We start from the raw sequence: 13,206 nt of genomic DNA, 5'->3' as shown, positions 1-13,206 counted from the left end.
TACAAAACAGCGAGATTCAAGCGCGCCCATTTGATCAAGCAAATCCATTATGTGTCCTCCTTGCTTATTATGGCCGATTGGCCCCTGCAAGGGGGGGAACTTCGAAATAATATGAATACTTACATTTGTAAAGTCGGTTAATTTAAAAATTTGTTTATAAAATTAATTAAATCTTATTACAACTTTTTCAGAGATATTTGAATATTCATATCTGCACATTTTAAAATAAAGCTGGTATCTATTTAAATCGTTAACAACAGCAATTTTACAAGAACTTGATTTTATAAAAAAATCTGTTACTAGCCCTTAAAAAACGGCACTGAAACTCAACTTCGTTTCAGGTATCAAACTGCCCCAAGGAATTAAAACATGAAGACTACAGTCTGATTGAGTTACTATGAAACCATGATGACATGCACTTACCCAAAAATAGAATTAACATTTTGAATTCTTTGAAATGTATATAGCAGATTTTTGTATAGTGACTGCTTGGGCTAACTTAACAAAAGTGTGGGCCTCCTCATTTTCATTGTTTCAAGTTTATTATCCCTCTCTTATTTATTTATTTATTTATTTATTTATTGTCCCTCTTGTTCTAGGCCCTCAACAGGCTTACGCCCAATTACAGAGTGACCCGCATAATGCTTTTTTAGAGGTGCCCCTGCAGAAGGTCTTAAGTTGTTCTATACTACTCCGGTATTTACCTTACGAATTAGGAAAACCTAGTTCGGAGTAGCCGGCAGAATGCTCGAAACTAGTCTAAGGTAATCCGCCACAGATGAAAAATTCACCTCAACCCAGGTTCGAACACCCGACCTCCGAATTTATAGCCCAACGCTCTACCATTGAGCCACGAAGCCGGTATTCCTGTTGAATCGTGCTAGCCATCATGACTTAGTTTGCAACTATTTATTTGACCTTGAGATTTGTCAAATCCTTGAGATTTCCCAAGGTCGTGTGATGTCCCAAGGTCACGTGGCGTCAGTCATGTCCATGGGATTTCGTCAAACGATCTCGTTATAGAAGTTTTAGAACTGTACGAGAGAGAACCTATTGGCTACAATATAATCACATATACTAATTTTTTATATAGACCCCCTCGCCCCCCAAATTTTCCTATTTTCCAATAATTGTGCTTTTTCCACTGACAGCTCTGTTCCCTTTGTTATCCCTTTCCTTGTTTGTGCTTCATTGAGGGGTTAACTCGTACTAATGACGTGAAAATAACCTAAATACATATAGACTGAGAGCTGGCTACGGAAAAATGTTAGTTATCGGCATCGCTACATGGGTGATGGTATCCTGATAGCATAGCCCAGTAGAAATCGACATGTCTGGCAGCGAGATCCCGTAACTTAAGGCTAGGAGGGGAGGTCAAATCGGTCAAATTTTAATAATGTTTCCGAGTTTCTGACTATATTTACCCCTAGCGCCTTTATTTTGAACCCGACGCAAAAAGTGTATGAGACTTTCGGGTACAGCTCATCAAAGTGCATCTTTTTTTACATTTTTCGCTATGGTGCTTATTTTTCGAAAAAAGTGCAAACTTAAAACAATTATAAAATAAATAATTTTATTTAAAATTTCTCAAAAACTAAGAAAACACAAAAGTGTGGAAAGTAAAAAATCAAAAAAAAGGGTTTTCGTCTTAAGGCGAGTAATGTAAGTAAAATATGCAATATGCCAGCTAACGTGGCATAAAAAACTACAACAAAATCTATTCGTTTTTTTGCGAGTTTCTTAGTTTTTGAGAAATTTTAAATTGACATGTTAAATTATTTAAAATGTTTTACAATTTGCACTTTTCTCGAAAAGTAAGCGCCATAGCGAAAAACGTTAAATACAAACAAAAATGTGTCTTGATGAGCTGTGCAAAAAAGTATCATACGCCGGGTTCAAAATAAAGGCGCCAGAGGTAAATATAGCCGGAAGTTTTATTAAAATTTGACACATTTGACCGCCCCTCTCGGACATAAGGCACGGGATCTCACTGACAGATATGACATTTTTCTGTAGCCAGCTCTTTACCACAACAGCAAAATGTAGTGTTAATTAGGGACTAACAAAATACCACAAAAAATTTATTCCAAGATTCTATGAGCAAACAGCATTTTGAAATTTGCTAGTCAATCACTGCAAGGCAGATTACACACTGGTGTCTTAAGACATTTGTTTTGTTTGATGAAATTTTATGACACATGTATGATCTTTGTATTGTGTCTGATGTCTTACGTCTGATGCCTGACTGTGAATACTGTCGTTGCTAGTTAGTCAAATGCAAATATGTCAGATTGTATGAGTTATGCGCATGCGCGAAGTTGGTGTCTTGTGCGACATGTATTACCAAACACTGCCGAACCGGTCTTGTATGCGCATGTCACGTCCTAATTTGATAAAACTGGTCGGTTTCAATGCCTCAGATACAAAAATTTCTTAAACATCAGTGTGTAACCCGCTTACGTGTACAATTAATAGAATATCTAAATAATTTGCCCGATATCCAACTTTTAGTTTAGCAAAGCCGTTTTGTTAAGGAACATCTTAATTGTTCCCAGTGCAAATTTCTGCACTGTTGGTGTTGCTCTGCTAGTTACATTTTTCAAAGCTTCTAAGACATTAAGCTAAAATTTGTTTTAGCTAAATTGCATAATGTGTTGCTTTTAACATTGTACCCTCCCAGAATAGCAAATGAAAAAAACAAAACTATTTTAAATAAACACAGCATGCACTTACAAGTTGTAACCGAATGACAACCTGCTGGACCTAGCTCCCCACTATTCTGAATCGATTTAAGAATTGTATTCAATTTATGAGCAAGCATACAGTTTTACAGCTCCTCTAAATCACTAGGAGTCTAAAATTTGACGGAGTCCACTTAGATTCAGCCCCCCCACTAGAATTACTTTTATAAAATTAAATTTTGTACTGGAATAACGAGCTAGTTAAGACCTTTCATTTTCAAGCAATCGCAATGTTTGGGCGCCACTCTTAAAAGAGCAAATACATATAATCGTTGGAGCGACCAGGTCCACTTGGACGTAGCCCCTCCTCTGTTTTTCTTTTCTTATTTTAAGTGAATGCATGAATTACGAGCTATGTAAGAGCTTTCATTTGCAAGCAATTGCAATTTAGAGGCAATCTTAAAAAAGCTTTAAAAGGCCAGGCCTATTCAGACGTAGCCCCTCTCCTTTTCTCCTTTAATGATTTCAAAGTAATTTTTATCCATGACTTAAGCTATTGATGTATTATTTATGACCATTTTGACAATGTATCTTTACTAATTCATGATTATTATTACCCTATTGTAGGGTCAACTGTGCTACAATACAATATCACTTGATTGCATACCAGAAAAATTAAAGTTTTGTTAAGGAAATGTTTTACCAATGAGGGTTCCAAAATTTGAAAACAATCGGATTTGTCAATGATATAATTTTTAAACAAATAAGGCGCACCTTAAGTCAAGTAGCTGTAGTGGTTATAAAAACTCTAAACATATTATCTATGTATACTGCTATGTGCAATGGAAAACGGTTACCAAACCACTCACATAAACCCAACAGCCTTGATCAACTTTTGCTTTACCTCCAGAACTCTTATATCCTGGGTCGTGATTTGGGCTAAATTAAACACAAAGGCACAAGATAAAACAAATTTATTCAACAAAAATCAATTAATACACATGTAAGAAAGAGAGGCGCTCAGGGCCTGAAGACAAATACCACGCAGACGGTTACTAAACCACTCACATAAACCCAACAGCCTTGATCAACTTTTGCTTTACCTTGAGAACTCTTATATCCTGGGTCGTGATTTGGGCCAGATCAAACACAAAGGCACAAGATAAAACAAATTTATTCAACAAAAATCAATTAATACACATGTATGAAAGAGAGGCGCTCAGGGCCTGAAGACAAATACCACGCAGATGCGATCGATTAAAACAAATTAGTTAAATACAGTTTTAATTACCTTAAAGTTAATCATCCTTAAAATACGGTCATAACTGCGATCTTCTTGAATTGACGCACAGAAAAACACAAACAACCAATTGATATTGCTTCATTTTACTTTCACTTCATTCTTGATTTAAACGGCACTGGATATGGTGAAATTTTAACCTTTTTGATAGTGGATAGCTTGGCACTTGAAAACTTCTTGGTATACGTGAACATACACTTGGCCTTAGCACGAACTGAACTTTTATAACGCCGTCTTATCGCAAGACCGGAGATAAACTGTCTAATAACAACGCATTATTTCCAGATGTTTAACCTTTCTTATCGTAATCTACTGAACAAATAAAGCAAACAAAATACAAGGCAATTATTGTCTTATTTCTTGATACGATCAATTGCAGTTTTCTCTTTAACCGTTGAATTATAGGTATAAAACATTGTACATGAAACACACCTAGAATTAAATGTGTTTTGACCCTGTACGATGTGAATTTCAATTGTTTCTCTAGCGTAACATGAATTTCGATCATATGTGAATATGAAGTGAATGTCCATTTTAATTAGCATTATTTATTTAAAAATGTTTGATTTTTGTTTAATTAATTGCTTTGATTATTTTGATAGGTTTGGAAATAATTGTGTGTTATTGTAAAAGTTGATCTCCTGTCAGTGCGATATCGCTGCGTAGAGGTAATTAATTTCAAGATAAGCACATGCTTTTTTTCGCCGAAGAAAACACAGGTGTTCAGTTATTCAATGACGCGCATTAATTTTGATAAAGAAGAAAGTTAGAGAGGGTATAAAGAGTTCGTTATAAAAGTGAAAATTCAGCTTAAACAAATGTTAAGTAAACATATTTACATTTTTCGTAGTAGCAGATATCAGGCGTGCCTTAGGAAAATTGTAGTGAAAAATTTCATGTAAACATTTTGAAAGTATATCTGAGCTTAATTGAGCTAGCTGGAAAGGTGGGTGGTTTAGTGACAGTTTGCCATTACACATAGCTTTATAGGAGTTAAGATAAAAAATTAAAAATCTTAATAACTCTTAAATCGCTTGCGATTCATGATTAAAAATTAATTTGAAATAAGTAAAGGAAAACATAGACATGTCCAAATAGATCTGTTTTGACGATTATTACTATTTGTTTCTTATTTATTTATAACATATTTTGCACATAAAAAAATAAATAAATATTTGACCTTTTACAAGTGAAGCTCAAAAATTAAAATTGTAAGTGAAAGCTCGTAAATAGTTCATAATCGCTGGATAAAAATTACTTTGAAATAAAAGAGAGGAGGGACTACGTACGCATAAACCTGGCCTTCCATATTTGCTCTTTTATGATTGACTCTGTAAATTGTAATTCATGCACAAAAATTAATTTGAAATAAGTAAAGGAAAACAGAGGAGGGGTTACGCCCAAGTGCAGCTGGCCGCTCCAACGATTATATCTATTTGCTCTTTTAAGAGTGAGGTTCAAAAATTGTAATTACTTGAAAATGAATGTTCTTAAATAGCTCGTAATTCCAGTACAAAATTTAATTTGATAAAAGTAGGTAATTCCAATCAGTGGGCTGACTCCAAGTAGACTCAGCCACCCCATAATACATTTTAGATTTCTAGTGATTTAAACGAGCTCTACAATTTTATGCTTGAGATATCAAAATCTCCTATAATTAATACAATTCTTAAATTGATTCACAATAGTGAGGGGGACTAAGTCCAGCTGGGTCTGAATGACCTACATGTCAATTCCACCTTGTCATTAATCTAACCCTAAAATGGTAACAAACAAATGGCATGTGCCTGTAAAAAGATTACAAAAAATAGACATAACAAATGTATTTATTGAAGTAATTTGCAAAGTACATACAAACTGAAAAGAAACCATAAAAATACTACAAACTACAGACGCAAGATCAACAAACATTTAAACACGAACAAATATATCAAAAATAATACTATACGAAAAAATACTGATTCATAAATCTTGTACAAAATGATCTGATGGCAAAAATAAGCAAACGCAATTGTACAAAATTTTATAGTTGTGCAAAAAGGCAGCGGCGAAGGGTGACAAACGTTAACACAAAAATAAAACAAAAATACTAGTCACGTTTACAAAATATTCCAAAAATTTAACCTGGCGCGTTCCTGAAAAAGACGAGTGACCGGAAATTCTCTTCTGTCAAAAATGTACGAATTGCGCACTAAATAATTGCGGTTGAAACAATGCAACATGTATCGCACTAAAGAAATATCGAAGAAAAATAAATGTGTAGCGTTCAGAAGTGGGATAAGTCAGTCAATGGAGTACAGGAACAAGTGCATATGGTATGAATGGACGCATATGTACTTCATACCTCTGGCATATGGGTTTCAACTGCAATTAATTATATTTGTGTCTGCCTATGTAAACGTACAAAGCAAAAATGGTTGCCTCTACACTGAATCACCGGAAAATCAATACGCGCAAATAGAAATACGCGAAAGGAGTAACCTGCCGCACTTAACCGAATAACTTGTAATTTAATGTCTTTTAGACGATTAATAGTCCTAAGAATATTTTGTACTTTGTTAGAAAAATATTTCTCGGCGGTCGGGTAATTTACCTTTACCTGCCAATGTTGCACTAATATTCTTCACTAACCTAATCATCAATGGCATTTAGCTGCAACCGACACTGATGTGAAATCTGTAGTGTCACTTGACCGCCAACTGTAAAAAAAAAATTTAATAAAAAGTGCATCTCAAAACGTAAATATTTTCAATGCATCTGACCAAAAAAAAAAAACACGCAACTTATGTGATGTGCTCCGGAGCACTTCTTTTTCGCGATAGTATATTTTACGAAATCGTTTTAAATAATAGACGCTCAGGTTAAGACAAAGAAAACGCAACTTATGTAATGTGCCCCAACTGTGGCATCATTTTAAATAATAACGCTTTGGACTATTATAAGTACCCAAAAATGCGCGTAGGTACATGTGTTATAACCGACCGTTTTTATATGTACGTAATATTAGGAGCAATCTTGACCCCCAAGATTTTTTACCTCAATACGCACGCACGCAGAACAGTTCACAAGACTTTCAAGGAATTGCAATAAAAGTTATTGTACAACCACCAAAAACCACAAATATCAAAAAACCATACACCTCATGCACCCGAAAAGTAAAGTTTACTTACCAAAATTTGCACAAGCTTTTATTACAGTCATTTAGAAAGCTACTATTCGAGATCACGCAAGTTGACTGTAGAGAAATGCTCATTCTCTAGCAGCTCTAGAGGTTCGTCGGGTAGGAGGCCGCTACTCAGTATCATGTCGGAGGGTACGTCGAGGCTCTGTATCGCTTCCTCGAGGAGATGATCGGTGCTCGGTGTTTTTAATGTTTGAGATGTATACGGAAGGGCACGCGCACACGCCTTCTCTGTCTTCGAATGGGTAGTCTTCATGTGTATAGACAGCTCCGACTTGCCGCCGAAATTTACATTGCAATCTGAAAAGCAACAAATTCAATTGACTGGCCACATTTTGCGTGAAGAGTAATATAGTGAGACGACCACATAAAAAAGTAAATCGAAACAAGTAAAAAGGTTTTCGCCCCAAGGCGAATCATTTCGGCGCATTGATCAGTACTTCCCATAACTATGTGCGCTATCTTTTTCTTTACTAAAGGCATCTATGATTCAAATTACCTAGAAATATCTCCATAAATAAGCAAGTTGACGTCGCGCATGCGCACATTTAATTTTTATGGTACATGTGGTATGTTTGTTTTTACTAGAAGCGTGTATGTCTATGGTTAAAATTTCAAACCATAAATAAGGCAGTTGCATACGCAATTTTCCATAATGGGTTAGTATGTAAAGTTTCCGAGGGCATCTAAATTTGGCAGTCCCCGCAGTCATACCATGACTGTCGTAGGGTTACACAGACGGCTGTTGATGTGACCTGAAACGTCTGTACCTAGGGAGTGCCACCCATACGATACAGTACAAAGTGTAGATTTTTTAATAACAGCAAACTAGCCCGTGAAGCATACATGCCATGTTAATTAATATTAGCTACACATATACAGTGTGTTACCTATAAGTGGGTATGTAAAGAAATTTGGTGGTAGAGGGGATCAAAACAAGCACTTTTTCCAAATAAACCGAGGATCCAACGTGTTCCGTTTGGGCGCCACCCCCATAAAACTGGTGAAATTTGCATTTCTTCTTTGATTTTTTTTTCTCAGCAACAGTTTCAAAGATCGGTGGAATGTCTTTGAATAGGTTTTCGATTTTGCAAAATTCCTACCCCTAAATGGGCTTGCAAAAAAAATTCTGTTGGTATCTGGGGGTTTTTGAACATGCAAATCACGAATCTGAAATTACTTTTTGAAAAATGGCAAATATTCCACGAAATTTGTTGTGTACATAGGTACTTGATCAGTTAAGGAACAAAACTGTCGAACAGTTCTTTAAAATCACTTTTCAAACAAAAGTTATACTCATTTGAAGTTGAATTTGGAATAATGATTATTGATTGTGATGAAACTCTACTTAAATAACATTTGTAGACTTAATAATAATAATGGTTTTTATTGGTTAAATAATGGTTCCTACACCATAACTAGGGAATGTAATACAGGGATTGCGGGATCCCGAAATACTGGGATCCCGCAGCATTTTTGCGAGATTAATCCCGCACATAAATGGAGCGGGATCCCGCGGGATTTGCGGGACTGAGGAATTTGTCGACCAAGGGGACGACTCTGTTTACTTTGTTAATGAAACTGATAACGGCGAATTATTTTTTAAATAATTTAAACTTTTTTCGTTAAAAATGTACTATGATTTTTGAGGCACTTTAGAAGACTTTTTGTGCTTTACAGGTAAGGTTTTTTTGAGTTCTAAGTTAGGCCGAAGGTACTTTTTTGTTAAATATTGTGATAATTAGCGATTTATTTTAATACAGATGTTAACCGCACAGAATTGCTTATTTGCCAATTTATTTAAAGTTTTGCGAGATCCCGCAAATTCCGGGATCCCGCGGGATTAACATCTAAGAATCCCACAAATACCGGGATTTGAGATTTTGCTGCGGGATTGCATTCCCTACTAGAAACCAATTTCGAAAGAAAATTCAAAGGGCTGTAACTATTGAACTAGTAGCCCAATCTTGGAACTGTTTGAAATTATGGATTCTACAGGCCACATTCTATAAGAAAATTTTTTTTCCCGGTCGATCTTAGACAATTTTTTTTCGGAGCTCAAAACAAGGCAGTGTATAACCTTCCTTTTTTACCAAAAATCGACTACACCAAAATTTCTCGGGAAAACACTTTTTCTTATTAATTTGGGTACGTAGAATCCAAATCAATTCGTACTTTTTCGATCAGACTTCTCAATCAAAAGTTATAGACTAGAAACCAATTTCGAAAAAAAATTCAAAGGGCTGTAACTTTTGAACTAGTAGCCCAATCTAGGAACTGTTTGAAATTATGGATTCTACAGGCCACATTCTATAAGAAAATTTTTTTCCGGGTCGATCTGAGACAATTTTTTTTTCGGGCCTCAAAAAAAGCAGTGTATAACCTTCCTTTTTTACCAAAAATCGACTGCACCAAAATTTCTCGGGAAAACACTTTTTCTTATTAATTTTGTTGCGTAGAATCCAAAACAATTCGTACTTTTTCGATCAGACTTCTCAATCAAAAGTTATAGACTAGAAACCAATTTCGAAAGAAATTTCAAAGGGCTGTAACTTTTGAACTAGTAGCCCAATCTTGGAACTGTTTGAAATTATGGATTCTACAGGCCACATTCTAAAAGAAAAATTTTTTCCGGGTCGATCTGAAACAATTTTTTTTGAGGGCCTCAAAAAAAAGGCAGTGTATAACCTTCCTTTTTTACCTAAAATCGACTGGACCAAAATTTCTCGGGAAAACACTTTTTCTTATTAATTTTGGTGCGTAGAATCCAAAACAATTCGTACTTTTTCGATCAGACTTCTCAATAAAAAGTTATAGACTAGAAACTAGGGAATGCAATACCAATATCATGATCATATCGAATTTTTTAATGTCATTTAATCATAATATCGACTTAAACTAATTTCAGATTCATGATTGTCATTGTCATTGTCGGCAAAATCAGAATTTTTTTCACACTCCCATTTAGGGGTGCGCCCTTTCCCGGTAGGAATTTTGTAAACATTTTTGCTAAACCGGAAAGGGCATACCCCAAAACCTATTCAAAACTCTTATGGTTGCTGAGATAAAATTAAAGAAATGCAAATTTCACCACTTTTTTGAGGGTGGCTCCCAAACGAAACACGTTGGACCCTCGGTTTATTTGGAAAAAGTGCTTGTTTTGATCCCTCTACCACCCATTTTTTTTTACATACTTATATATTGTAAAACCTACATACCTATACAGGGCGTCTTAAATTGAGTAGGATAACATGGCTACCTTTGTTATTATTATACTTGCAGATTCGGTTAAATTGGCAAAGTTGTGTAGTTTTTGATGATGATAGATATTTCAGTGCGATATTTTGAAAAAAATAATTCCTTGCATAGATAATTGGAAAAAAATGAAAATAGACGTTTTTAAAAAGTTCAAATATTTGGTAACAAAGAGAGGTATCGAAAAAGTGCCAAATAAAAAATGCAAGGGACACCCCCTTACAAAAATTGAAGACCACACAAAAGACTATCGAGTAGAGAAATAAAATAGTGGGAGTTCCATTTGAAAAGAAATAGTTATCACTTTGAAATTCGGAAATTTAACTATTTTTTGTGTTCATTAAATATAAGTTCTTTAAAGAATGTGGGTGGGTAAATGCAAAAGAACAAGAAAACTATAAAAAAAAAGTAAAATTAAATATATATACTTCAAAATTTGTAGTCTACCTATATCATAATTTTATAATTAATTTTACATTAAATCCTGTATATATTGTTCTTTTTAATACAGTTTGTTGGAGTTCAAATGATCTTGTTCCTTAATTCTAGAGAAATCGCTATTTTAAACAAACATTGAATCAAACACTAAACTTCAATACTTATAAGGTACAATTTGTTATTAATTATCCACTGTCTCTTTAAGGTTTAAATTTTTGCGATCAACGATCAACCTTCAACCTTTTTTTGGATTTGAAGTGGATACTTTTGAAATTTGAAAACTGTTTTGGCATTTATTGTACATTTTTGTTAAAAATTAGCAGGTGAAATAAGCCCCCCTCCTTCCATCCATTGTGTTCGGTGAGTTGAGGGTACGTCACCATTTTTGCAAATATTAATTTAATCCAAAAAATCTGCAAATGTATTGGTTGGTTAAAAAATACAAAGAGAATGTGTAAAATTTCCAAACTATGTTTTTCATTTTAACAAACTGTCTGGAACAGAATATTCAGTCCTTGTCCTGAGGGATGTTCAAATATATTTTTATCATAGTGAATGAGGAAGAAATATCCAGTAGGTTACGTTTATGTGTCTCCTCTCTAGAAAATAACCATTCCTTAAACTTAATGACATGACCCAAATTCATACAAATATAACTACCAGTTGGCAATGCCACCAACTTTTTTTACATTTCAAACTCAACATTAGCCATGGTACCTGCATTTACATATCAATTGCATATTTAAGAATACCTCCAATAGTGATTTTGGTCGTCTCACTACACCAAACACCTAAAATAAACATCAACCTACCGTCACAATGAAACAACCTCTGCCCAATATGAGTAAGGGTGTGGTCCTTGAGATGTTGAGATCTTAGAAACGATTTGTTACACGAACCCATCGTGCAATGGAACTTTCTCTCGTTAGTATGCGAATTGAGATGACGTCTTAGCTTGCTAGCGGTAGGAAAGGCCCATTTGCACTCGTCGAAGGTGCACGTGAACGGACGCTGACCGGTATGCTGGCGAATGTGCTGCTTCAATCTGCACGGATGCGGAAAGACCCGTCCACAATTGGCCCAGTCGCAACGTACCTCCGATTCCTTATGCGAGTGTATACGTCTATGGGACATCAAGCTGGTACACAGGAAAAACACCTTCCCGCAATCTGCGACGGGACACTTATACGGCGCCTCTTCCTCCCCGTGAGTTTTCAGATGTAACTCGCGCGAACGCATAGTGTGAAATCGTTTATCACATGTCTTAACAGTACACGAAAAACCGGCGGGCGTCTCGTGTGAAGCCCGGCGATGGCAGTTGAGATTATAAATAGTTGTAAAGCTACGGTCACAACCTGGGTACGAACACACAAAATCCTTCCTTTTCTTATGAGTCTCTTGGTGACGCTTTAATTTGCCCATTGTAAAGAATGCCCATGTGCAATTTGGGTGGTTGCATTTGAACGGTTTATGATTTAGATGTTGCAAACTGTGCAGTTTCGCAACGTTTAACCGATAGAAGGCTCGCAGACATTCATCCAATGGGCAAAACCACACTCGTAATCCCATCTCACAATGTAAACAGGCCATATGAACATCCAAATCCGATGCCAATGGCGTTCTTTCTAACGATGTCACTGCCTGTCTACTAATGGGTTGGTTAATATGGCCCGGCTCATTTACGCATACATTATGATTAGGAAATTCAGTTTGATCGCCGTTATTCTCCAAGAGAACTTCAAACTTACCATTAATTTCTTTAATTTCTAAAGTTATACCGTCTTTGACTAATTTTTCTAAAATATCACATTTATTTGGTGCTAAAATCTTATCCTTTAAAAGGGAATTCATATTTCTATCCATTTTCCAACGTGTTTGGCAATTTTGTTCAAAGAACATACTTTCCGATGTTGATGTGTCTAATAAGTCTATGCTTCCCATTTCGCCTAATTGGTCGTGGTCCGTGTCGCTCAAATTAAGTAATATCGGTGAATCTCTTCTGCTAACTGCATTGAGTAATGGATCCGGCTTATTACTAATCAAGCTGTCACCACTTAATACGATGGCTTTGTCATCTTTATCCAGCCATGCGATGATATCTTCGGGTTGTTCGGGAATGGAATCGGGAATAAAAGTGGAGTCTTCGGTGGCCAAAAGTTCATCGGGGAAAAAAATGGAGGCGTCTAACGTGTGAATACCGAGTGGTGCAGTCATGTTGAAAGTTGTTAGACACATGGAAAGCTTCAACTATTCATTTTTGGGTTTGAATCACCACCGCCATTTTTCAAATTGCAGTCAACTGAAAACATTACAAATGTTATGGCGTATCTCACCTCCATGTGCCGTTAGTC

General features: G+C 35.6%; 1 protein-coding gene across 7 annotated transcripts in view; it reads right to left on the bottom strand.

Moving 5' to 3' along the window:
• Window positions 1-13,206, bottom strand: part of LOC116166594 (zinc finger X-linked protein ZXDB-like) — a 57,787-nt gene that overhangs the window by 44,417 nt on the left and 164 nt on the right. For 6 of the 7 annotated variants that reach the window (XR_004144352.1, XR_004144354.1, XR_004144355.1 and 3 more), the window contains exons 2-3: window positions 11,668-13,154; window positions 7,152-7,462 (exon numbers count right to left, since the gene is read on the bottom strand). Coding sequence is in view for 2 of the 7 variants with exons in the window: in XM_031481592.1 (XP_031337452.1) it covers window positions 7,194-7,462; window positions 11,668-13,090 (1,692 nt within the window). In the remaining 5 variants the exon portion in view is untranslated. Of the gene's footprint in view, window positions 1-5,848; window positions 6,681-7,151; window positions 7,463-11,667; window positions 13,155-13,206 lie in introns of those variants that run through there. The other variant, XM_031481593.1, reaches the window with a different exon arrangement.

The sequence above is a fragment of the Photinus pyralis genome, unplaced genomic scaffold (assembly GCF_008802855.1).
Source record: "Photinus pyralis isolate 1611_PpyrPB1 unplaced genomic scaffold, Ppyr1.3 Ppyr1.4_LG3b, whole genome shotgun sequence".
Classification (NCBI taxonomy): Eukaryota; Metazoa; Arthropoda; class Insecta; order Coleoptera; family Lampyridae; genus Photinus; species Photinus pyralis.
Note: the sequence above shows the minus strand (reverse complement) of the source record. Positions and strands in the feature narration are given on the sequence as shown.